General features: G+C 41.5%; 1 protein-coding gene across 3 annotated transcripts in view; it reads right to left on the reverse strand.

The window, feature by feature from the left end:
- Window positions 1–10,026: 10,026 nt before the first annotated feature.
- Window positions 10,027–27,505, reverse strand: part of RANBP3 (RAN binding protein 3) — a 56,991-nt gene continuing 39,512 nt past the window's right edge. For 2 of the 3 annotated variants that reach the window (XM_063403017.1, XM_063403020.1), the window contains 9 exons: window positions 23,548–23,667; window positions 22,859–22,962; window positions 22,378–22,456; window positions 21,388–21,490; window positions 20,403–20,527; window positions 18,379–18,499; window positions 17,035–17,177; window positions 15,231–15,411; window positions 10,027–14,357 (listed from right to left, as the gene is read on the reverse strand). In XM_063403017.1, coding sequence (XP_063259087.1) covers window positions 14,314–14,357; window positions 15,231–15,411; window positions 17,035–17,177; window positions 18,379–18,499; window positions 20,403–20,527; window positions 21,388–21,490; window positions 22,378–22,456; window positions 22,859–22,962; window positions 23,548–23,667 — 1,020 coding nt within the window. In that variant the 3' untranslated portion in view covers window positions 10,027–14,313. The remainder of the gene's footprint in view (window positions 14,358–15,230; window positions 15,412–17,034; window positions 17,178–18,378; window positions 18,500–20,402; window positions 20,528–21,387; window positions 21,491–22,377; window positions 22,457–22,858; window positions 22,963–23,547; window positions 23,668–27,505) is intronic. The other variant, XM_063403018.1, reaches the window with a different exon arrangement.

Here is a 27,505-nt window from a genome sequence, read left to right on the forward strand (position 1 = left end):
CCGCGGGCACGCGCGCGGCGAGCGCGGCGGCCCCGCCCCCTCCTCTGCCCTGGCGGGGTAGGCGGGGCCCGGGCTGAGAGGCGGCTCCGCTGGGGCCGCTGCCGGAGCACACCCGTGCCGGCGCTGGCCTGAGGGATTTCTACCGCGCCTTCCCAGGTACCGCACCCGCGGCTCTCAGGCTTTTTGCGTAAACTCGGGGCTCTGACCCTGACGTTCTTTGCTGGCTGCTTGCGGGGCAGGGAGATCGGTGTGGTTTTCTTTGGTTGTGGGTATTTTGATTTTTTTGTGGGAGAGGTGTTGGGTTTTGTGTGTGGTTTGTGGTTTATTTTTGTTTTTTGGAGGGGGGGGGTTGTGTTGTGGAAGGTTTTTTTGTTGGTTTTGTTTGTTTGGAGTTTTGGTAGGGTCTACGACTCTTACTTAATGTCGCTTGAAATATTTTTAATAAATTTTCAAAGATTCTGTTGTAATTCTCTGTCTATACAGCAGTACGGCCCTGGTTCTTGCTGAAATAATAAAGATGCTTAGACACAGGCACTAGGGATGTTGTATACATTGATTTTTCTAGTTGTTCATAATACACTAATGAAAAGACAACTCTCTACAGAGAGAGTGCCTTTTCGGTGATGTACAGAAAATCACGCAATGAAAACCTAATGTCTATAAAGGAGAAGGAGGAGTGCTTCCGCTTTATTCAAAAAAAAAGGAGAGTCCACTAGGCCACACACCCCCACTGGTTTTTCTCTCTCAAGGTTTTGGAGGGCACAGCCTCCCTTTTATCCTAAACTCCCGGCTGCACAGTGCCCTCTTCCTTTCTCCATTGGCCGAGGTACTAGGAAGGTACAGCCTTCTGAACCGCCTACTTCGTATTCCTCCTTGAACCTGTCATTTTACCCCAAAGTTCAGAAGTTCAGGCTTGTGGAGAGTCCCCCACTTGTCTGTTTCAGGAGTCAGGCTGTCTGGGCTGTGTAACAAATCTGCTGCTTGAAGTTAGTGGAGACATTAAGACCCATTTCAAAGATGTTAACACCCATACCTTCATACATTGAATTGTTTGAAAAGACATTAGCACACCAAATCAATCCTTCTTCTTACTGCTCAATTTGACTTATTGCTCAATTTGACCCTAGGTTATTATTAATCTTTTTAAACAACCTGGCATGGTATAAAAGATTAACATTTGAAACTCCTCCTCCCAACTTTTCCACATCTTGCCCCTGCACCAGGTGTGGCAAGCAAATACAGAGAATACAGCAAATAGAATAAAGTAGACAATGACAGTTCATATTAGCCCACTAATCATTAGAACTCCTTCTAGATGAACCATTGGTCCTGATAGCTGATGTGAAAAATATGGGATGTTAATTCATGTTCTTATGGGTTATGACATGTTAAAATATTATGAAAACTACTGTATATATGTTATATGAGAATATAGTTTCAGTCTACCTTGAAAATTCGCTGAGATAGAAGCAGGCACCACCCTGGAATTTCATTTAGAAAGGAGACAAAGGATTTACAGGAAACCTTGGCCTTCTCTTTGGCATCAGAAAAGGACACATTAAGATAAGCTATCAGTCTTCCTCTCCCTGGATGACAGAGCCATCAGAGCACTATCATCAGCTATTGGAGCACCTCATAAAAAGTATCGAAGCACCATCATCAAAGAACCATTATCATCAACATCTCCGGAGATGAACTTTTACCATTCATAAACTTCGGTGTCCATTCACTCATGGGAAACTAAAAATTAACACCTTGCAGTAGAGAAGGAGACTCTTTTCAGCTACGACATGAATTCAAATAACTCGCTTGGAAACAAAAGGACTATGAGGAAATTTTTGCTAGAGGCAGATTAAAGTGTATAAAAACTAAGCCCCGAGCAAGGTCAATTCGTGAACTCAGGGAGGACGGCAGTTGGTCAGATACTGTGTCCCAGTTCACTGTTGACGATTGGTCAATCGTCAGCTTATCTCCGCTGCTGGTGGTTTTGCCGAAATTCTGTAATTCGATCCTTTTTAATAAACCAAAAATTATAATTTTAATTGAACTACTGTATTGGCATTTATAACAGCTGAAGTCTCCCATCCTTTTCCTCCTGCTGGGAAGTTCAAATCATCGGGGCTTTAGAGATCTTGATCCAAGTATGAAGGGTCCACGTGTGTTCAGCTGCCTGGCTGCTGTCTCTGCGGTCCTGATTGGCTGTTATGAACAGTTAAGTCCAAAGGCAGTGTCTGTTTTAACTGTGCTTCCTGTCAAAGAGATTTCATGAGACACAGTATCTGGCCACACACTGGTTTAAATATACATCTTCACCTTCCTACTACAGTGAAAATTAATTCAAAGAGTGAAAGGAATGAGAAGGTCTCTACAAACAAACTGCAGGCCTGCTGGTAGATAAAGCCACATACTGAGAGATGAAAAAAGCAATGGAAGGAACCATAAATTCCACAGAAATTCCATTAAGTGACACAGACTATTACTCAATGAAGGCTGTACTAAATCCCTGGACTTGAAGAAAAAGAACAGAGGTACAAAGGAAAAGAAAAGGGGGAGAGGTACACATGAGAAGGCTGTCTGTAATTAGGTGGTTTGGGAAGTCTGTAACTCACAACTACTTCAGCCAATGGTGAAAGAGAGGGAAATGCAGCTGGGAAATCAGGATAAAAAGGAGGCTGTGTCCTCCAACCATTTGAGAGACCCCAATGGGAAATGCCTATGGCATCCCCCTTTATTTGAATTAAGTTACAGGACTCCTCTGTCTCCTTTTTGGACATAAACCTCTGGTGTTTGTGAATTAATTTTCCTGACAAGGGGAATGATTTCCTTGGAGTTTGGCTCTTATTCTTGCTAAAGCTAATGGCAAAAGGTGTACCCATGGCATCTTAGTTTCTGTCACCAGCTTCACAGGTGTTTCTTTATTTGACCATTCATCCTTTCTGCTTGACCTGAATTCTCGGGGTGCCAGAGGGTATGGAGGTCCCACGGAATTCTCAAAGCAGCCATAATTCCTTGAAGGATCCCCCTGTAAAATGAGTTACTCCATCCAAGTGCACTGCCTTCACAATCCGATATTCAGAAATCGTTTGTTAACTGATCAAACAGTTGCTGAAGAGACTAGAAACTCCTCTGGCCACCCTGCCAGCCAGCATATACACCACCAAAGGATATCTAAGCCCTCCCATGCAGGGCATCTCAGCAAAATACACCAAACCTCTCTGGAAAGGACATACAGCTTAAGGTCATTTCCCTGCATTGCAATCTCCTTTGCAGTCTGGCTATTAACTTTAGCCAGGTAGTCCTCAGTAATTCGTTTTACTAAAACAAAAAGACCCAAGGCAATTCATCTTGAGGAAGGCTTCTGGCTATCCTGGAGACCCACAATGACACCCCTCATGGAACTGTTTTGGTATTTGCAGGGTCAAAGCTCCTGCCATCCACTGTCTACTGTCCTTTGTAAATCAATTCTCCCTTCCTTGTTCTCCACCTTTAATTATGTCCAGCTCCTCTGGTGGGAAAGACACTGCTCCCTCCCCCCATTCCCCAACAACAGTTTAGTCACAGGGAGTAGAGGGAGGCTCCAATTCCTTTTCTGGGCCTGGGAGAGCTAAAGCTGGGGCATTAATCAACCTTTCTTTTAATTTTCTTGCAATACCCTATTAATCCTAAATATAGTCACAGCTCCCCTTCAGCCCTGGGCAACGACTCCTCCAAGTTTCCCTGGACCCTCTCTGGGCCAATGCACTGCAAGCCTTCAGTCAAAATTGCCGCACACATTCAACCTTTCTGTCTGTCTGTAAGTCCTCCTCTAGCCAGAAAACCACAGTGGCTTACCCCAGCACCTCATCTCATTTTCCCAATAGAAGTAATTCTTTCATATACTGCAATAATTTCGTGAAAAATGAGGTTCACTTTCTTGGTAAAATATAAAAAGTTTAATAAAAAGACAATTAGGAGACAGAAAAGCAAATTATGGATGATGACTTGGCATTCAGCCAAGAGCACACCTTAACTCATAAAAACACTCCTTTAAATGTACTAGTTTGTTACATATTCAAGAAGACCCTAATGCATTATTCAAACATTCCTCTTGAGTCTGGATATTCTCTTGGTTTTGCCCCACCCCCCACCTGCCCCATTTCACCAAATTAACATTTTATTACTCCTTGTAGATAAAGTTCTTGGTGGCCCCTTTTGGTCCATCTCATGTCCCATTTTGATAACAGAGGAACAATAAATTCTTCCATTGGAACCTTGGGGGTCTGTCCTTGTTATCTTCATCCAGATATTCCAAGGATATGGGGAATATCTTGATTATCTTTCCCTATTCTTCTGGTCTGGTTACTAAAAGCATCTTATATCACATAGTTTCTATTTAATATTATACCACAACCTAAAAATATACACATTCATCACATCACCATTTCTAAGCCCTGTTAATATCAGAAAATAAAAGAAAAAACAGTAAAACCTTCCTACATTATACATATAGCATTCATTTTAATATTTGCAAAAAGCCAACTTTATAATATGCATTTATAACAACCTCATTCCTAGGGGTGGAATAAATTTGGTTACTACCTTACCCAAATAATCTTGTTCCCACTCAAAGGCCAAATACTGTTTACTGTGCTCTGTAAGTGGGTATCCCCAGAATCTTTTAAATCAATTCCTGAATAGTAGCAGTGTGAGGAGGGAACCTGGTTCAAGATGGTATAAGAGTCTGGGACTGTGGAGTGCCTGGGTTTCATTATTTATTCTTAGGTCCTGCACCCGTAACTGGCAGGGTAGGAGTGTTATAGGGGGACATACATGGCTCCAAAACATCTGCCTTTAAGAGGGATTTAGCTACAGGCTGCAACTCCTTCCTTCCCTTGAAAGAAGGTATTGCATTTTAGACACTGGTTGTTCAGGTTGCTTTAGAGTAATCTGGGGATATGGAGAGGCTCCATATCTAGTTTTCCACATTCCACTGGGACTATGCGCACTTCTGGGTTTGCTTTAGCATACACCATATCACCACAACAACACTAGCCTCCCCATCACTTCTCATGACAGTAATTTGCATTTCCAACTCTGTTATCAATCCCTCCTAGCAAACAATTACAACTAGGAACAAGCAGGAACTCATGCACTTCAAACTCATCTCCCACACTCACCAACAGCAATTGAATGAAACGCTTATCTTTCCCACTTATCAAAAGACTTGTGTAGTGGTGTGTAATTTTGTGCTTTAATACCCTATGGTTTGTTCCCTTCCCCTTCCTGGGACGGTGGTTTAGCCTGGGGTGTGTCCACCCATAGGGTTGTCAGTCTTCCCTGATACCTACCCCCTATTCCCAAATGTTCTCTGTCAATCTTCCCTAGTACCAGCCCCTGTCTGGACTGCCCCTTGGGGAATCCCCAATTCTTCAAGGCTCCATTGGCCTGTTTATATAAATCTCACATTAGCCTCTCCCTTGGTTTCTGTTCTGTAAACGCCACCTTGTGTCCCTCCCCGGTCTTCTCCCTATTGGCCCCTCGACCCCCAAACTCCACCCTGATTCTGCTCCTTAAAATCCATAGTCCTGCCTTTGTTCTCTGTCCTCGCCCCTGCTCCACCTTTGAGTTACCTTACCTTAGGAAAGGATTTCTCAGACTTGCATTTGAGGCCCACTTTGCTCCTTTTCACACTGATCCAGCGGTGACTGCCTAGCACTCTCAGGACCCCAGGGGTTGTGTCGTGCCCCCACGAAGGCACAACAGGTATCACCAGGCACTTCACAACAGACTTAAACAATTGTCCCCCCTCTGGCATAAAACTAAAAGTAGACAGAGAGGCTCCCGTGTCACTAGGAAACACACTTATCAGTCCAGCAAGGACTCCACTGTAGTGCCCCCCGGTACGACAGGAGATCCTGCTACCCTTAACTATCCATTTCTAATGTTCTTATTTTTTTACAAATGGCACATTGGTTCCATCCCAAATGCTGTCCTGGTGGCTGCCCCCTTCCCTTTGGTGCCGGGGCTCCCTGCACGTTTTTTCCTGTTGAGGGCTGTAAAAACTGCGACATCACCCTTGCCTGTACCTTTACCTTTTCCTCATCCCTTCTTTCATATCTTTTATATACCTGATGTGCCTTTCTAATTCCTGCAAGGGGCCACTCTGCTACCCGTTCAGCCTGTGCTCATGCTGCCTGATCTCTCAGCCTCCCACAGCCTCCAAACTCTGCAAAATAACTCACCTTCCTGGTGAGCCAAACAAAATCCCTTCTTGTATCAACCAGGCTTTGGTGACACATTGTCCCTTACCCCAAAGCCGGTTCTTGTCCTGTCACCGTGTCCAGTTGCACCCCCTAGCACACCCATCCAGGCCCCCGGGTCGCTCTTGCAGCACAAGCTCTGGAAACCACCAGGTCTCAGCACAGCTAAGGTGATGGGCACAGCTGATGGTGCCACAGGGACAGGCAGGCGGATGGAACATCCTGCAGCCTCGTGGGGCTGAGAGCTACTGCAGCCCCTCCCACGGGGGTGTCCGCATTGGGCACCTCCTGGAACTGAGCCCCAGCTGTCCCACAGCCTCAGCTTAGTCCCACACCTCCCCCACAGGCCCCCAGCCCGAGCTCTCAGTCCTCCACTCTTGCATCTGGCCTTGGCACTTACCATAGAGAAACGCCCTTAAGCCCTGAGTTGTAAGCGGACAAACCCAAATCCTTCACCTTGGCTCCAAAGTGATGGGGTGTATAAGAACAATACCTCTATGTTTTCCCTATCCTGGAAGGCAAGAATACAAAAGACTTGCAGCTGGCCCCGTATAAGACTGCAGATTTTGCAGGTAAGGTAGAGAACATCCCAGTCCTCACTGTTTCTCTTTTCTTATCACATAGTTGTCCATTACCATTCATCTTAACTGTATGACTTCATACTCCCCTTCAACAAATCCTTTCCCAAACCAACAGTATCCATCCCCCGTTGCCAAGACCATTTCTTGGCTCCCCTTACTGCCCCATCTGGGAGTCCATGTCCTTATCTGCCTCTGGGAGAATGTGCAAACCCAACAAATCCCAACATTCTGCCAAAGGACCCTTCAGAGGCATTTTGGGATCGTAAGCCTTACAGTCAAGACCCTTTCTTGACTTTCCTTTACTGCCCTCTCTGGGCATCCTGCCATATTTTACTCCTTGAAGTTCCCATTGTACTCACTTGTGAGATTTCCAGTGGTCCTTTCCTGTGGACTATTCACGGACTCCCATAGTCCATCACCCATCTGTGGGTCTCGGGTACCCAATCAATTGCCTGGTGCCGGCCAGGGCCCAAGAGAGATGGTCATCTAAAACTGAAGCATCCACCTCCAGCTCCTCTTGCTGCATCCTAGACCCAGATGTTGTAAGAATCCCAGACGAGTCCCCATTTTGTATGGAATATCATGCTATGAAAAGCCTGTGTCCCCAAAGGAGACAGAGGAGTCCTTCAACTTTATTCAAATAAAAAAGGAGAGTCCACTAGGCCACACACCCCCACTGGTTTTTCTCTCTCAAGGTTTTGGAGGGCACAGCCTCCCTTTTATCCTAAACTCCCGGCTGCACAGTGCCCTCTTCCTTTCTCCATTGGCCGAGGTACTAGGAAGGTACAGCCTTCTGAACCGCCTACTTCGTATTCCTCCTTGAACCTGTCATTTTACCCCAAAGTTCAGAAGTTCAGGCTTGTGGAGAGTCCCCCACTTGTCTGTTTCAGGAGTCAGGCTGTCTGGGCTGTGTAACAAATCTGCTGCTTGAAGTTAGTGGAGACATTAAGACCCATTTCAAAGATGTTAACACCCATACCTTCATCCATCAAATTGGCTTGTAAAGACATTAACATGCATCTTCCCTATCACTGACATCCTTTCAAGCAAAGCTCTTTCAGTTGTATTCCCAACTGTTAAAATAACTCCCAAGATCTGAGTGAAGTCTACAACTGTGTCATTGTAAGCTCAAGCTTTCTCACCTTTTTTCCCTGTATGTGAAAAGCATGTTAAATACTTGAGTTCTGCATTTTTCCAGTATGCTGAGTCCCCCACAGTAACTCTTCTCTTCGACAGGATCTCAAACAGCTGGAGGTGAATGCTCTTGCTCCATTATCCAAAGGAATTTTTTGTAGCACTGTATCCTGCTGGCAGTGAAGTCGGGGCTTCACCAGCCCTGGCAGAAGGGAAAGAAGGGGCACAGCCTGGATTCAGCAGCTGCACTGGGCTGTATCATACTAGAGATGTCCTGGGCTGTGCCCACAACACAGCAGGCAAATCACCTCCGTTCCAGAGCTGTCTCAGTGCCAGAAGCAGCTGGTGCAGAGAGCATTCACAACAGAGGGCCTTCTACTCTCGGCTTGGGCACTGCACCCTCTGCGTGCCAGAGAGCTTGCTGATCTTACACACAGAATCAATGCCACCAATCAGGCGCTCACTGGTGCTTCATTAAAGGAAGCATATTTTAGAACAGGTTTGCCCCTTTTCCAAAGCTCTTCCCTAAGCACATCGGTCAAAGGACTGTGTGACCCTTCCAGATAGAACGACAGTGGAAACACTTGTCTGCAGGATGGCACATGCTGCAAATGCTCTCTCCCCAATATAAACATATAGAAGCCAGTGAATCTTGCACAGGGCAAGACTCTACACCATTAAGTAACAAACAGCTTCCTGAGATTCAAGCAGCTGTTAAAAGCTCTTCTGAGACCGTATCCCATACAGTAGATTTGTAATGTTTCTTCCACCAACGAGAGATGAGACAGAGAATTCACATCTCTTCTGTTTTGCAGCAGGCACAATGCCTGTAGCTGCAGGACTCAGCACCCTGGTGTGTACAGCTTTCCACTTGCCTCGTGGATACACTGCAGCTAACCTTGCCACAGTGCTGGTAAGGTTTATTCAGCAGATACACATCCTTGGGCTGCAGACCCTCCACTGGCAGTCAATGCTGTTACAATAGGAAGGAACAGTTACCTTATTGTAAACAGGCAAGTTCCAGGGAAAGCAACACATAATTAATGTAACATTACTCTTAAAACACTAACTTGATTCCAAATATTTTTACTGCTGATAAAGAAACTTGCTGATACAGAATATTAGTTCCCTTAAACAAGGGGAAGGGCTTGCCATCGTTCCACAAGCTACAGATAACTTGGGTTCCTTCTGTCTCCAAAACCTCTTCAGAAATGGCAGAACCATCCATCAGCAAATTACATTCAAAACATTTCCCCATCCTAACCTCTAGGAAGCTTTTTGTAGGGCCTTGTCCAATAGATCTCCTGTCTGCAGCAGAAGTTCTGCTCTGAATTCTCCGGAACAGGAATTTATCTTGTCTGCTAAATGGACTACAGACAGTAAGCTGCTTTTCAGAGGACAGTGCACAGTCAGTACATGGATGCTCAGATACATGCTACCAGCAGTAGACATCCTGCAGTGGGACCTCAATGATATCTCCAGGTCTTTGGAACAGGAGGAGGAAATCAAACATAACATCACCACTTGGTTTTTCCAGTTTCATTAGAAGCTGATGGTAAGCTACCAGAATTTGATCAGGAGTGGTTCATTTAAAATAACCCCACATTTAATTTACAGATAACCTTGGAAAAGGCATTCACTGCCAACCCATACAACAGAATTATCAGTGTTCTCAGTGACAAATTCAGTCTTTGTATCTTTACAAAACAAAGAGTTTTGGGAAGGCGTCCTTGAAAGGAGGAAGCCAAAAGGGAGCTCTGAATACTATTTTCAAATGAGACTTTTATTTACAGAAATTATCTGTAAGCATTTCTTAATGAGATACTTGTACTTTCACCTAGCAGAAAAGAATCAAGACTGACTTTGATTTAGCAATTCTCTCTTGCACTTGTGTGGGTCTGTGTTGATTTCACAGAAGGCAAAAATACAAATCCTTCAAAAAACCTAAAAAGATCTTTATAACATCCTGTCTGAAAATCCGTTTTTTCCTGTCTGAAAAAACACAATGGACTAGAGTTCAATTTAAGCCAGTCAGTGCACAGAAAGACCAAATAACACTGGGAGAAAAAGCACACAGTGAAAAGTCAGTTTAATGAAATCTTGTATGACAAATTATGGCAATTATTATAACTGGAATTCCTAAAACTAGAGAAGATTATGGGAAACATGGTAAATTTGAAATATGTAACATATTTCTAGGAAGTTAAGAAACCATTTTCTACACTCACTGGGAGAGCAAGAGACCAGTTGAACTGCAGAATGGGACACGTTAGGAACAGTCATGTAATGGCAGTAATACCCAAGCAATGGTATCAGTTGATACTTCAGGGAACAGAGAGGAGCCATTACAAAGCTGGGGGGGCTTTATTCCTGCAGGCTTCTATTAATCTGGTCACCTCCCACCCTAGTTCAAAGGCAGGATGGCTGAGGACTCATTTATTTAGATTAATTTCCTGCCCTGTCTTCTCTAAAGCAATGCATCATGCGCTGGGAACAGGAAGATGTCATAATTACAGCATTCTCTTACTTTAATGTTTGTATTTTCTGTGTGTGTCATTTTTTTCATTTTACAGATAAGACGCTTACTTCTGGTTTCAGTGACATCACCATTCTAGCAACATTTTCACAGAATCACAGAGCATGCTGAGTTGAAAGGGACCCATCAGGATCATCAAGTCCAGCTCCTGGTCCTGCACAGGGCACCCCAACAATCCCACCCTATGACTGAGAGCACTGTCCAAACACTTCTTGAACTCAGGATTGGTGCTGTGACCACTGCCCTGAGGAGCCTGTTCCAGTTCTAAAATCACCCTCTGGGTGAAAAACCTTTTTCTGGTATCCAAGCTAAACCTCCCGACTCAGCTTTATGCTGTTTCCTCAAGCTCTGTCGTTGGTCACGAGAGTGTAGAGTACCTGCCCCTCATCAGCAGGTTTAACATTACCCTCATAAGGAAGTTAAAGACTGCATTGAGGTCTCCCTTCAGTCTCCCCTTCTCCAGGCTGAACACACCAAGTGCCCTCAGCAGCTCCTTACACAGCTTCTACTCTAGACCCTTCCCCATCCTTGTTGCCCTTCTTTGGACACTGTCTATTAGCTTAATTTCTTTTTTACACTGTGGTGCCCAAAAGTGCCCCCAGAACACAAGGAGGGGCTGCCCCAGTGCAGAGCAGAGAGGCACAATCCCTTCCCTCGCCTGTGCCTGATGTGCCCCCAGGACATAGATGGCCCTCCTGGTTGCCAGAGTACACTGTTGAGTCATCAGCAAGCATGTTCAACTCCACACTCTTCAGAATTCTTTTCTACTTGGAGACCTGAAAGGCTGTGCCTGTGTGAGTCAGCAGCCACACAGGCTATACAAGAATTGTCAATACCACACTGAAGTTAACAAGAGGCCTAAGGGGAAAGATGGAGCAGGAGCATGATCAAGGGGAAGACTGCTGTAAGGCAGCAGAGCTGGTCACCATTACCCCTCCCCTCAAACAGCCACTGCTTGGTACAGGAGACACAACGCAGGGCTGAGGGTATTTTGTTTGCTTGCTTGCTGACAGATTTTAACATAATTTCCATGTACATTTTGATATGACAGTCCTACATAAATCTTTCAAGACACATTGGCATGATCTGGTTTTGCCTGTCACTGGTTTAGTAAGGCTTAAAGCAGAGAGCCAAGTCAGGGTTTTGCTTAGGCCGAACTGTATCTTGCTGGGCAGGGCCTGAACTCAAGCCATTGCCAATTCTGTTGGGATGCACAATTCCATCAGGATGCACAGCAACATTTCTGCGTTCACTATAAACACTTATGCGAAACTTCTAGCTAAAAATAAAATCTGCATCAGTAAATAGTTGCTGAATTTTTTAGAAAGCTGGAGGTGACTTTGTACCACCAAACCCCAAAGTAAGAATGTTTATTCCATTTTGCTGAATCTTCATGCACCATCAATTGCATTTTAGGTAAAACACTTCAAAGTGAGACTCAGCATGGACCCCCACAGAGCCTGCGATCAGGAAATAATGCGTTTTCCCAGAAGTAGGACATGCTGGCCAAAACACCTTAATAATTTTCCTTATGAACAAGCTGCTGACAAGAAACAGCTTTACAGTGCAACGGTGTTTGAAAAGAGTAGTTTAAATCTCAGTATATCAAAAATGTAGAAAGATCCCAGATCCAAAATGCAGATCAATTACTTGAAAGTCCCCAGACCTTGTGGTGCAGAAACAATTGTGGTGAGTACTAAGGAACCTGCCATGTTCCTTTTGAAACATGACAAGAGTAGGGGGTGCAGCAACAGGTCTGTTCATTGGTATAAACCCCCAAAATTTTAAAGTGGGAAAAAGAAAATGCAAGAAGGCATGGCCAGACAACCCAGAGAGATCAAGATGTAGTGGCACAGCTTATCATTAGCCCTTTTCAATTGCCAGAAAAGTAATCACAGATGTTCCTTCAACTGGCTATGAGAAAAAGTAAAAGCACCATCTGCCCCAAAAGCATCAGTCTTCAGTGATGGTTAACAACAGAAAACAGGGGAAGACTTGTTTTTGACTGCCAGTGAAAAGTGTGTTTCATTAAGATAGAGGCAGCAATAAGGACTGTTTTGCTATTTGAATACTCAATTTCAAAGTTGATTTTGTGCTACAACCTGGAGTTTTGTTTTCAATTCATGCTATATCAAATACTTCTTCCCCTTTCATTTTCTTTTAGGTGATACATTTTAGATCCTTAACCTACAAAGGAGCAAGCATGCAAGTCAGAAATTATCTATCAGCAAATTATTTATAAAGGAAATAGAACAATTTGGGGAATTTATAGTGAAAGTGATCTGGTGACTACCAAATTCCAACCTTGCTGAACAAGAACATACCATATGTTTCAATAAGAAAATAAAACTCACCCTTCACACAAAAGGCTCAAATGATTAAAAAACACCCAAAGCAAAAAAAAGGTGAGTTATGGTTACAGTAGGAGTGCTTTAGAATTACACACAGAAAACCACATTCTTGCTTTTATTTGTGGTGGAAAGGAATATAATAACCTTCAGCCCAAACTACTCAAGGCTGGCAGTATTACCTTTTTCTTCATGCTGCAAGACTTCAGGAAATGGAACAGGGACAGGAAGGGTTAGAAGTTAAATTTTGTATTTAAGGCCATTAATTCAGCAAGATTTTTAAAAATGTCCTCAACTTTAAGCATGACGAATTGCATTTACTTTAGTAAGATTATTCACATACAGTAAAGTCAGGCAAGTGCTTAAATGGCTTGTTGAATCAAGCCATTAAATGAGAGCTGCTTTATTATACAAATTTATTTTAATGGCTGGCAGAGCTCATTACATGAGCCTATTTTATTCTTACAAGGGCTAACAGCTGTTTTGTCTTTAAGTTTTCTGAAGGTGTAACCTGTATGCCTCCTGCACTTTACAGTAGCCACAGAAACACAAAATTTTCTAAGAAAAATTGTATGCAACACCTATTATATATAGTGGCTTAGCTCTCCCTTAAATAGTAACAGAACAGTACAAAACAATAGTTTCACTTTTTCAACACACAAGAGCATCTTACTGAAAAACTAAAATAAAAAAGTCTCACCACAATATAAATCCCCAAAAAATAATAATGAAATGGGAAGAAAAAAGGAGTTAGCAAAACGTCCTGCAGACTTTAAAGTCTCTTATTATCGCATTAAAAAAGCTTTTCTGGTGAACCACAATGTTTTGTTTCTTTCTGTTTACAAACCCACTAGACAGCAAACAATGGCATCCACATCCACTACTATGTTGGGATTAAAAGGTAAGAACATAACCTGCCCCATCTGCAGTCCAAAAAAAAAGGGAACCCAAAAGGGCAGCCAGTGAGCATAGGAGCTGGTAAAGACTGGGTTTCGCTGCGTAAAGTGGAGTAGGGGTTATAAAAGCAGAATTCAAGTTGGAACCGCATCGAAAAGTTCTATCTTGGAGACCTGCAAGACATGAACTACTGAAGAACCAGCCAAAAGGTCCCAATGAAAAGCTGTGACAAGCTGTAATGTGCCTTTTTAATTACAAGGAAGAAGAGAAATGGTTGGGGGTGTTTGCATTTTGTGTTATTGTTGTTTTGGGGTTGGATTTGTTTTGGTTTTTTTTGCTCATCAATATGATGAGCTTTCAACGTCCCAAACCACATTCAGGTAGTTTCCAAGTCTGCTTTTTTTTTGTATGGAATCTACTGATCCAGACCAAAAACCCAAACAAACAGAACAGAGATGCACAGTTCTTAAGTCCTGGAGTTTTCAATACCGCCTGAAATAATCGCTGGCCTGGGGTATCCAGAGATGCCTGCAAGATGGTGTTCATAGCAGCCTTGCAAGCAGATCGGCTCACATCTGCTATGTGCTGCCAATGTTCTGCCCATCACCTTCACCGTTAGGACCTGAAACAATAGAAGTAGTTCTTGATCAGAAGAAATATCTTTTGTTTCTTGCCTTGCAGTAAGGGAGACATCCCAAGCAGCCTACAGAAGTCTGAGATTCAGGTGTTCAATGAGAGATGAGAACGGTAGAATCCCTCCTCCCCTGCCTTGCATATGCCTTCTCCAGACTAAGATCTCTCTGCTGTAGAATTTTATGTTCTTGACTAATCTGATTCAGGAATCCCAGCAGCATCTCAAAACCTCAAAGCTCAGTTTCCAACCTCTTCAATCTTCCCACTGCTGTTTTTCATATTAATTTCTCTCTTTTTCCCCCTTCTGTGAATCAGGATGGAGGACTGTCAAAGGCTGTATGTTCTCAGCCACAAGAAAACCAAGCACAGATGAAAAGCTGAAGTTGAGTGTACAAAAGGAAGCTTCTCTCAAACTGAAGACTAGTGTTTTTCTTAAATTATGGTCTCCTCATGCACAATAAGTAACATTACACTCCTCCCATGCCCCTTGGTAAGCCTGCTTTCCAGACAGCTCTCTGCTGAAAGGTCAGTCTGGATACTGTCTACTAATCCTGACTCATTTCAGGTTTTATGTGCAACTCTTGGCCATGATGAAGGCAAAAATGAAACTCAGAACCATCCTTAGAAATTCTGTAAATTATAAAAAGCACAGAAAACCTCTGCTAAACTGTGGCATGTAACTCAGAGGCAGCACAGGGGCCTTTTACCAGTTTGGAGAAGACGCAAGAAGTAGTTGCATTCAAAAAGGAAATCCACGCAACAGTCCTACTCCACAGACATACACAAAGAGCACAGTCTATGTTAAGAAATGACACAGGAAAATGCATGGAAAACAGGAAACATCACTGTCTTTCTTACTTACCACTTCCAACTGATCCTGAAGGTGCAATGACATCATCATCACTGTCTTCCTCATTTGACTGCGTTACCTCTGGCTCAGGTGCTACATTCTTGACTTCTTGTTCTTGTTCCACTCTACTGCGCAAGGCCAAGATGCGATGGTGCAATGCAGCATACAACTGCCCTGTATCTTTAGAGCTTGACTGCATTTTTTAATATTCAGAAATAAGAAAAAGTTGCATGGAATTATAACACAATAAAACACTGCTGACACAATACGCACCAGTCATGCCAAATTTCACAATATACTTTTTAGTTTTCTCATAAAGTGTTTTTCAAACCAGTCAGAATGGGCAGTGGTACATACAGCAGGACATTAGATATACAGACCTCTGGTGGTGAGAGTATATTCCTCAGCTTAGTTTCAACTTTCTCAGGCTAACATACCCAGTACTTGCTGATCTTATATAGCCTTCTTCACACAGAAATCACACAGCTTTCCTGACACCTCCCAAAAGCTCATATTAAAAAGACCTTCAATTAAAATCTTGCAGATTTTTGCTGGCCTGTCAATAATTCAACTTCACACATCAGTTAATCGTAATCAAGCCAATTGTTTCACGAGGCACTGGCATAAAGTTTCAATATGAGATATAATAAGAAAACTCAATGGACAGTCAGGCAGGCAGTTATTCCAATTTTTTTTTTTGAACAGTCTCTGCTTCTGAGGGAAGCATTTTTGACAACCTGTTGAATTCTTTAATAAAAATTAGTTTCCATTTGCCCCATCTGACTCCTGAATCTGTCACCTCTGCATTTGCAAAATTCCCCTGCAATGAGCTGTATTAAAAAAATAATTCCAAACAAGATACTTTCATCAGTACTAAAATCAAGAGTGAATAACCTGATCACAGAGTAACTGAAAACTTTCAAATCTAGAAAAATATAGAGAAAAAACTTATCCAATAATTTCACTTCTTTTTCTTCATCAATGCATATTTGGTATCACTGAATTCCATTCTGGGACTCCATATCCCAGCCCTACAAAACTAATGTCACAGAAAAAGCTGACTGTTGATGCTCTCAATTTCTGATCCCTAGGAAGACTGATTCTTTTCCAACACCTTGTGTGGAATCAGTGTAAATCAAAAGAATGTTTTCAGACCTCTCCATATCTATAAGAGCTTTAGCAGGCATTAGGGAATGACCTTTCTTTCTTGCTGACTGTATGATCACATCCCGAGTGTTTTAGTAATTCTGACTGGGATTACCATTCCCCATTTAGCAAGCACAGAAATCACTTTCACTATCCTGTTACTGCTTTAATAATCTGCATCAAAAGAGAATTGAAGTTAAAATGTGTAACCCTTAATACTAATATGATGTTCTCGGCAGTTTTAGTGTTTCCTTTTCAGTGGGTACCTATCCACCCTCCTGCACTGCAGACAATGACAGCTTCCCTGTGCTGAAAGTTCCACTAGATCTAATTTTGATTAAACTACTGCATAAAATCTATCAAATAATGTCCATTTTTATTAAATCAGAAAACAGTCTGTATCAAACACTAGTGTGGAACAGATCTGATGACTCCATGGGCTATGCTTTGGACAACCTGGCTTCCTAGGGCAGCCTTTGATGCAGCATTTGTTCATAACTAGCAAGACTTTTTATACAAGCAAATTTGCCAAGTGCCTTATCTTTGGGGCAGGGGTGTATTAAGACAGTGTAGGGTGCAAAGAAAAATGGGAATGCTACCTCAACTACAGTTTAGGTAAGCACCAACTTTAGTAGGATGGTTAAGACATAAACAAAAAAACTGTACTCACTGATATAAGAAAAACTTTAACTCCTTGGTCCTCTGTATCCATGGCAGTGATCCGGATACTCTTCTCACTGGCTTTATCGATCTGCATCTGAGCCCACAGCTTGGTATTTAAGATTAACCTGAGACTCCCCTGAGTCCTCATCACTAAAAGCCAAGTTACAAGATCAGTTAGATGGAAACATTTGGAAGCTCAAAAGAGTCAAGACATTTTTTATTCTATAAAGGTTTAGTCTTTCTACAAATAAGCCCTCTTGGGCTTTTGTTACAAATGAGAAGAATGTAGGCTTGTGCTGGTTTTGGCTGGGGTAGAGTTAACTTTCTTCGCAGTCACTAGCATGGAGCTGTGCCTTGAGTTTGTGCCGAACATACAGTTGATAATATAGAGATGTTTTTGTTACTGCTGAGTAGTGCTTGCACAAAGCCAAAGCCTTTTCTGCTTTTCATACTACTACACTGATGAGGAGGATGGGAGTATGGGGGAGGCTGGGAGCAGACACAGCTGGGACAGGTGACCCAAAATGACCAACTAACACCATGCTCAGGATATAAAGCAGGAGGAAGATGAGGAAGGGAAGATGTTTGGAGTGGTGGTGTTTGTCCTCCCAAGTCACCATTACGTGTGATGGGGTCCTGCTGTCCTGGAGATGGATGAACACCTGCTTGTCCACGGGAAGCAGTGAATTAACTTCTTGTTTTGCTTTGTTTGCATGCATTGCTTTTGCTTTCTTTATTGAACTGTTTTTATCTTAACCCAGGAGTTTTCTAACTTTTATACGCTTCCAATTCTGTCCCTGATCCTGCTGGAGGGGGAGTGAGCAAGCGGCTGCAAGGGGGCTTGGTTGCTGGCTGGGCTTAAACTGCAACAAGGCTAATAAAGATTATGAGTCATATCTAAAGCTATTTAGTCTGAAGCCTTACATGTTAATAGATTAAAGTTCAGCAGTTGTATCTGAGCAAATTATCTCAGACTAATGCACATTCCTGCCAGCCTGAACAATCGTGCACTATTCAAACAGACTTCCCCCACCACAAGTACCCCATCCAGAACAGCCAGATCTGAATGATGTTACCATAATTTTCTAGGCAAATATTCTAGTTACTAAACATGGCTTGCTTTTATGGGGGAAAAAAGTAACTGGAACATCTGCGACAGTGGAAGGAAGGGTATGAAGATAGGCTCTTTGGAGGCAATATTCACTAACTGAAGCAAAAGAAAAGGTCCAAATTGCTTCTGAGTTGCTGGAGCTTAGACAAACTAAAGTGAACGTTGCTGTGTGTCAAGGAAGAACCTTATGAAAATAGCATGACTGTCATTGAGTATCTCATTTCCCCTGGTTCCCCTTACCCAGTCGAGACTGTAATGTTCCATCATCTGTTGAGGCCATATCATTGAGTCTCAGGAGCCCTCGACCTCTTTCCACCCAAGACTGAGAGATTTTATCAAATACAAACAGCTTGCACTGAATCTGTAACAGAAAATATTTCTGTGGCATACTGGTTGAAGTAATCATATATTTCTTAGTCACCTACAGTCGCTTAAAAAAAATTCAGATTTCATACTGGAATTTTTTTTTTTGTTTGTTTATAGCGGTGGAAAGCAAAACAGTCATCCTCTCTTTTGCAATAAATGTCTCAAAATATCCTGTCTGTTTTCATCAGATTTTATTAAAGGCAGCTATATATTCTTAAAGAGTAAGAGCGTTCAAGATCAAAACAAGTAATTTTCAGGTAAAATATAAACTTTCACAGGGTTGTAAGAAACTGCCTTGTATCAGTCAATTCTTTTAAAAACCTTAGGTACAAATTGTATCACTGAAAATGGTATTTGCTGCTGGGAAGACCCAGCAAATATAATGAAAGCAAAGCAAAATTCTTCGTGTAAAGAAGCAAAGGATGAACAAATATGCTAGCTCATTATCAAAGCCTGAACCACACGAAGTCACTAACAAGTGAGGTATTTTTACTCCCTGCAGACTTCATAGGTTATAAAATTCTAAAGGTGTATGTATTTTTTCCAACAGTACGAATACTCCTTGACCTATGAGCTCCCTTTTCCTTCCATGCCAAACATCTCTATTCTATACCGCCCTCTCTAATCCAACTTCACTGTTACTGCTGAGGTTTTATACCTCTAACCATCACCCCGCAAGTTCCCCACAGATGAGCATGCACTAAGTGAAAAAGATACTTCCATTTTCATTCCCTCCATTTCTCATCTTCTTCACCCCAAAACATCTGGCTCTGTATGTTTCTGCAACATTAACATAGTTCTGTCTGTACAAGTCCCATTTGGAATTTTAATGCATTACATTTCACAAGAAAAAAAATTAAAGGCAAGAGGTCTGTTAAATTACAACATATTAATGCAACTCTATTAAGAGTTGTGATTTTCCTAAATGAAACAGAATTCTTATCTCTTCAGTGTCTTGTTCAGTTATGTGAAGCATCCAGACATGTCTGAATTACACAGAAACAGAGACATGTCAGAAGAACCATTTAAAGACCACTTATGTCTGGTAAAAAGAAGTTTAAGAAGATAACCATTATAGAGTATCATTTTGTAAGGTAATACAAGTGTAACTGATGGGCATTACATACTGACAGCGCAACTGTTTGGTGTCAGAATAGAGCATCCTGTCTGTAAGAATAAAAAAGCTATCCTTGAAAATAACATAGTTCAAATGCTGAGAAACAAAATATCTCAAGAAAAAAACCAAAGCATAACTGGAGGATAAAGAGAGATGGGAAAAAATGCACTTCATTTTATATGACAATTCTGCATGTTTTTCTTAAGGATATACTGGAGTCAGTAAGTATATTTAAGTTAATGAATAACTGCAATGTTAAATATATCATGATTAAAATCAGGAGTCTAAGTCATGACTACATATCCTTCTACAACATCACTAGTTCAATTAAGTACCTAGAGCCAAATTCCCGAGTGTTTGTGATATAGTTTCTGTTTTGCAAGAAACTAGACTGCTGGCATATAGTCCATTCCAAGTTTTAGAAAATCTTCAGTAGTACAACAATTAAAGAACTTAAAAATACTTAGTTAAATTAAATTTTCTTCAAATAATTGCCTCATAAAAAAATAGAAGCTTCTATGTGATTGATTCAGGAAAGTATGCTTAAGATACACATGGATGTCTTATACACAAAAATTTATGCAGAAAGAAGAAATTGAAAAACAATGGTAACAAGTTAATAAGTAAGGATCTGATATAAATATCTAAGTTTGCATGTTAATACAAGAAAACACATTAGAGATATAGAGGAAGGCCAAGTTGTAAGGAATCAGATGGTGTGCATTCACGGGACATCCATATGAATCCCCACAAACTCAAATCTCCTCTATCAATTTCTTACCTGTAACACGTTACTTTCAGCTTCCTCCCCAGTAATCACTTCTACCTTTGCTAATAAACACTTCCTTGCTGTTGCTTTAGTATAGGCTGCTGCAGACTCTGCCAGTGATTCTGAAATATTATTAGCTGAACAACATTTTGAGAGTCTGAGAATGATTAGCATAAAATTTTATAAGATGTACAAAAGTCTCACACAAGTACACCAGGTTTTTGAGACCTTCTGAAAAGTATAGAAGACACACCTTAATAGAACATGTAAAAAAGGACAGAAATTTAAGCAGAAATTAAAGCTTGTCTTTTAATACTTGTTTTACAAGACTAAGGGACAAAAGAGATAAGTTTTCAAGAATTTTTGTCCCTACACACAATAGTTCATAACATTTGCATGGACATCTGCTTATCTGTAGATGCTCCAGTAGTACTTTGCAGCCATACAGCTGTGCCTACACATGGACAGTGCAATTAATTTTCCACTTCCATTTGGGCTTGTAAGCAGTTTACTGAGGAAAACCCATAGTCCCCACAATTTCCATATTATCTTGAGAATTTGAAGTCACAGAATCCAGCTAACAGCTCTGAGTTCAAGCAGCATGTGGGGCACCCATTCAATGCAATACACATTTGACTCAGAAATTCACTCACTTGAAATAAAACAGAATTGCTAGAAAAAAAATGCCACATTTTTCCTACATTCTCTACCAAGTCCTACTACCAGTTCTGTTCATTCCCTCTAATTTTATTCTGTTGAAGATACTCCCACTACCACAGAATGACAATGAAAAAGACAATGTAGCCTGTAGATGTTTAATATTAGAGGATCTACAGCATCCAGCAACTTCCACACCCAGCCTGTATCTTTGGTTACAGGCGACCGCAAAGGCAACATAAAAAAATCTTATATTTTTGGAAAGTAGCAGTATATTGAAAAGTACAGTAATTTTTAAAAGGATTAACTACCATTTCTAATATATTATTTTGTTTTTCACCTTTTTCTGGCGTGGCCTCCTGAGAAGATGATTCAGACCCAGACTCTGTAGCAGTATTCTCCTTATTATTCTCTGTACTACCTTCATTTGATTTTGGTGGACTCTATTACAGAAATAAGAGGAGGTAAACAGAAGAGAGAAAAGATATACTAGTTCTGCTGAACAGGACTAGTGACCAAGTACTGGGGGCAGGTCCAGTGTTTATAAACCATATGGTTAAAAAAAGAATCTCATGGACAACATGCTTTCACGGTTAAAGCTATCCTACTACCTCAGCCAAGGAACTGAATGGAGTGCAACCTAAAAACCAATTCAAATTATTTTCCCTTGAACCGATACCAAACTTCAATCCTTATTTTGCAGCTTTTTGACTTGCTTTGTTCAACACAGCAAGTCAGCTTCAGCTACAGCTACTCATGGCATAATTGACTGAACTCCAGTTTAGTAGTTGGGACTGAATACTCGGCATTAAATGTTTCCATTTTGCTCCAGCACAGGAATAAAAACAGCAGCAGGAAATGGTGAAGTACTAGAAGTTATTCCTTAGGTTGGTGTATGATAAACAGCAGTTCCAGAATCGTACCCCAGCCCTCAGCAGCAGTAGCTGCTTTACTGCTGGGCTTGAAATCCCATCCTTGGAGGAGTCACATGACTGAACTGCTCTCAATTTTGAGGACATAAAATACCCTCTAATATTTATACTTCAACAGCCATTTAAAGCAACAAGCTGTGCCATGAAATGCTTGGGAACAAGAACAACATGCACTGCAGAGACAGCACTGAATCTCCTTACACTGAGAGAGTTTGGCAGGAAAATCCTAAAGGGTATGCTGGGGTCATAATGAACTTCCTGTGTTGCGTTCAAGGGAAAGAACTGAAAAAACCTCCATATTCAAGTGACAAGTATAATTAAAGGCCCTCAAAATTCCTGAGTGATAATCTGTAACAAACTGCTGGCAAAATTACAACATATACATAGTGGATACTCACTAGGACTCGCTCACTCATGTTCTGTCCAAAAACAAACTTGTTGCTAGTCGCATCTGCACTGTTCGTAGAATTCTCTACACTGAAAAAAAACCAAGAAATAAGCCAGGTTTTACAAGACAGAAAATAATACCTCTTATTTTCTACCAATAAAATTCATCAGAAAGTAATTGTCACTGGCTTTAAAAAGGTAAGCACTGGTTGACACAAACTAGGTAAAAATTAATTTCACTTAACATGAGAGCACATTCTAGTTCTACAGAATGAGAATTCTCAGAATGACAATAAATTATTTTGTCTCTGTAAAAATCTTCCCCTTCTGATAACTAATAACATACAAAGCAATGCTGAATGCTAAGTGAGGGCTTACTGTGTAATCATGTAACATACTTTTTTTAAACACTATTCTATATGCAGCAGAATCATAAACCATTTTCAGTAAAGAGTACAGAGAACTGTTCTATTGGTTTCCCTGTAGTCTCACCTGGAACTGATGTATTGTAGAAAATAGTTTGTTGCAGAAGGTATATCTGATGTCAGAAGGCCAGCATTCTGCACATCAGCAGTTTCATCGCTTTCATCTCCTAGCTAGAAAAAAACATGTATATATCAATAATTTTAATTACTAACCACAAATTTTTCAACTCATTCTTGCTAAAGACAAAGTTTCACCCACAAATGATTTCTACAATAAAACAAGGTAAGTCTATGTCCTAATATTACACTTTCTTTAATTAACCTAGGAAACCTGAGCAAACCTGTCTTCAACAGGAGGTACTAACAATCCAACTCAGTTATTCTATGCACAAGTTTGAGCTCAAGTTCAGCCTATTTTTCCATTTTTTCTGTGAAGTCTTGGCTGGATGGGAGCATTTCAACTAGGACCACATTTCAACTTCATTCTATCCCAAAAGTTAAGAGAAAACTGCATTGTACTGAGCTTTAGCTGTTACTCATGATTGCAGTAGATGCATTTATTTTTTAAAAAAGCTTCTTATGCTACTTGACAGAATTCATTTATTAAATGTCCAGAATACTAGTTTTATTAAACAGTCAACTCTACTGTGTTCATAGCTTTTAATTTTACATATATACATGGAGGTTTTAACCTTTTCATGTAGTAGCTTCACAGTACTTCAAAAACTCTTAGTCAAGAGAACAAACTGTGTTTACCTTAACTCTATCTCTTAAATTTTGCCCAAAAACAAATGCTTGCTGTGCATTTAGTTCAGTCTTCTCACAGCTGTCATCATCAGAAGTATTGCTGGACTCCTTTTTCTGACATTCTGCTGCCTAAGGAAATGGAAAAATGTAGCCTAAGAAGTTCAGCTTCTTTAAATAAAAACACCTTACGACAAGGAGAGTCACACATGCATTTACAATGACAAGCCAATAACACTTCCAGGTCTACAAGGCATGTTTTGCATTTAAATGATGTCTCCCATCAGCATCTACAGCACCATAAGCAAAAAAAAAAAAACCCCTAACCACAGGAAGTCTGAGAGTATTATGAAGAAAACTATATAGTTATTATGAGAAGAGTATTAGGGCGTACCATCTTCCCCACTGTAGAGGACACTCAGGGGGAAGATGCCTTTCTAGGGAACCCATTACTAGTCTTTATGACTGATCAATGTGAAGTTTTCCCTTTTTGATCTCCCTCCAAAATTAAGTAACTGTCACCTTTAAAAGCAATACTATCAGCTAGAGATCTGCTAATAAATTCTGTATGTGAGGACTTGTCTCAACACTCTTCATGCAGTATCAGGATCTCCAAGACTTGTCTGCACAGCTATTTTCTAGCCAGTCCTTCTTCAGTCCTTGTGATACATGAGTCCTCTAACCCAAGGTACAGATCTGGCTGACCATCAGCTAGTTTTTCTCAGCTTGTTTTTACAACACGCCAAGATCCTGAACAGCCCCTACCTTGCCACATACTGACCATTCCACCTTCCCACAGTGTACTAGTATTCACAAGCTTAAGATTTATTCCACCTTGCCCGATTGTTTGCGTACATGTTGAATAGTCCTAAGGAATGCCTCTAGTGACTGAGACTTGTCAGACTTCCAACCACTGGCTGCTGCCCTCAAAGCTCACTGCTTCAGACAATTTTTTACGCACTTTAAATTCCACCCAACCAGTACACCACTCTCCATTTTGGCTATGACAATGATACTTCAGACCCTAATATCTTGCCTGAAGTCAAAACCAACAAGTAAGGCTCTCTGAAAAGCAAATAATCTCAGGTTCGTCTTTGTTTTATCTATGCTGGCTGTTCTCAATCCCTTTAACGTGCCTCATATCCTATTATTCCTTCACCACAAAGGGAAAGGAAGGAGCTGAGCCATTTCTACTTTCCTGGAACCTCTTTCTTGCCATTCATGGAAACGTGTGCCATGCTTTCTTCTTCCCCAGTAACTGGGACCCACCACAGTATCACAACTCCCTGAGGACAGATATTGGTCTCACACTAGCAATGCCCAGCTCCCTGTCCTGAGTTCATTTTCTTACCAGTACAACACTGGCACAACACTATTTTGGATCCAGGATGAGAATAATCTGGATCACACACTGATATTTTGGTTGTGGCTCTGTTGTGCTCACCCCAAGTCAAGAACTTTTCAGTGTCTCATGCTCTGCCAGCAATGAGCTGCACAAGAAGCTGTGGGGGGAGCACAGCCAGGGCAGCTGACCCAAACTGGCCAGAGGGATATTCTACACCACAGAACATCCTGCCCAGTGTGTTAACTGGGGGAGCTGCTGGTGTGGGCCTGATTGCTGCTTAGAGAAAGGCTGGACACAGATCAGTGGGTGCTGAGAACCTATACTGGGCATCACTTATTTTCTTTGTCTTCTGTTTATCAGTCTCTCTTGCCCTTTTAATTATTATTCTTTGTTTCAACACTTAAAGAACTGTTCTTACCTCAATTCATTAGCTTTACTTTTTTCCTGATTCTTCTCCCCATCATACCTGAGTGGAGGGAGTGAACAAATGGCTCCATGGTACTTATCTGCCCGCTGAGGTTAAACCATGACTCTCCCTCCGCACCCATAGCTACGTCCTGTCTGGTCCCATGGGCCTGTGTATGTCAAACTGTCTAAACCAGTCCTTAAGCAAATTTATTGTAATAATTCTCTCCATCAAACTTCCCCTAATAAAGGGCACTTGGTAGAACTGACAGCAGACCCCTTCAGTAGAAATGTAAACAAGACAAAGGCATTGAGTACCTCAGATTTTTCTTCATTTTTTTCACCACTGGGTTCTCTTCAACATTTTACAGAAGGCCTACAATTTCCCTTAATTTTAACTTTGCTGCCAATACCAGCAGAAGCCTTGTTTGCAGCTTTTTATTCCTTCTCATTTCCAACTCCAGCCAAATTTAGGCTTTTTCTCAGTTCTCCCACACATCCAGGCAATTCTTTTGCATACTTCTTGGGTGTCTTGACTGCTTTCACGAGTTATATGCACATTCTCTTTCTGGATTTAAAGAGCTCCCGGCCCATACATGCTGGCCTCCTGCCCACACTTGCACAATTTCATGCACTTTGGGACAGATTATTCATTCTCTGAAGTGGCTGTCCATGGAGGTAATAAGCTCTCATGAGTCCTTCAGAATCCTATCAACCAGCACAATGAACAACCTGAAGTCTTCTCTCCTGAAGTCTGGATCTTTATTCTGCTACTTAGTAGTTCCTTCAGGATCTCAAATTCCATGTCATTGATGCTCCAATGACAGTACTCTCAACCTTTGCATTTCTAGCCAGTTCTTTGCTGTGAATACCAGGTACAGCTAAATACCTCCCATGTCAACTTACCTAGCATATGCAAATATTCTCATCCACTTGTTTCTAAAATCTCCAGGAGTATTCTGGAGGATTTCTACCAGGACATGTTGTGTTGTCTTGGGTTGAAAAATGTAACCAAAAATGTGTAGTCTATTTTCATCTGTTGAAGCTGGTTGGGAGATACTGTTCTTTATCCTTGTAACTCTAGGGGGGGAAGAGGGTGGATGCCTTCTGTTAATGGGACACCTGATGACACCAGATAAGGCAGTGCCTTCTTATCTCTTCCTCCACCCATCCTCCTCTGAGGGATATCACCCGTGAATGGGCCATTTAAGGCCCCTCACATGACTGATAACATCACCTCATCCCATTGTGAGATGCTCCACCCAGTGGGAGGAGCCAAAGCCTTTCCACCAGGATAAACCAGCCATCCCAAACACCAATGCAGCTGGTTTTTCCACTGAATTCTTGGAGCAAGACTGGACCCATCTTGCACTGTACCCTTTTTTTCTACAGGATCATCTCTACTTCACCAAACAACATCTGTTACTCCAGGAAGACTTATTTCAGACTGCTTCCAACACCCTGACAACAGGGTGTCAGGTCGTATCTCTGACTCTGTCAGGGTTTTCTAGGACTTTTGTTTGGTTTTTCTGTACTACTGCATTCGTATATTTTTTAATATTCCTAGTAAACAACTGTTATTCCTATTCCCATATTTTTGCATGAAAGCTCCTAATTGCAAAATTGTAATAATTTGGAGGGAGGGGTTTTTGCATTCTCCATTGCAAGGGAAACTCCAGGTTTCCCTGACAGATACCTGTCTTTCCAAACCAAGACAGGTGTCCAAGTACTAAAGTTCTCATTTAGAACCAAGGCCTGTAATTGTGAAGCTTCAAGTTCTTCAAGGGCATTAGTTACTTTCTCTACATGATCAGTCCAAGTCTGGTGAAGGTTCACTTTAATCTCCCTCTTCTTGGCTTCACCTCAGATCTTAATCTATAAAGCCTTGACCAATTCAATGCCTTCAGCTTTCTTTAGCATAGCGGAACCCATCCCTGTCTTTCCTGCTTTACTTCCTAGAAAGCCCTTAACTGTCTAATGCAGTACTCCAGTTGCCCAAGTGAAACTCCTGTATCCACGATCCCAGAGAAACCTCACTGAACACATATTGTCAATTCCTTCTGTTAGTTTCTCATGCAGAGTGTTGTTGCCTCCATGTGCCAGCCATGGAACTTGCTGCAGGTATCACATAGGTCAAAAAAAGCAGTAGGAAAACAACACTAGATTAGGACCAAGAGTTTCACAAGTGCCATTTTATGTTTAAGGGACAACCTTAGCTGT

Source organism: Prinia subflava, chromosome 8 (assembly GCF_021018805.1).
Source record: "Prinia subflava isolate CZ2003 ecotype Zambia chromosome 8, Cam_Psub_1.2, whole genome shotgun sequence".
Classification (NCBI taxonomy): Eukaryota; Metazoa; Chordata; class Aves; order Passeriformes; family Cisticolidae; genus Prinia; species Prinia subflava.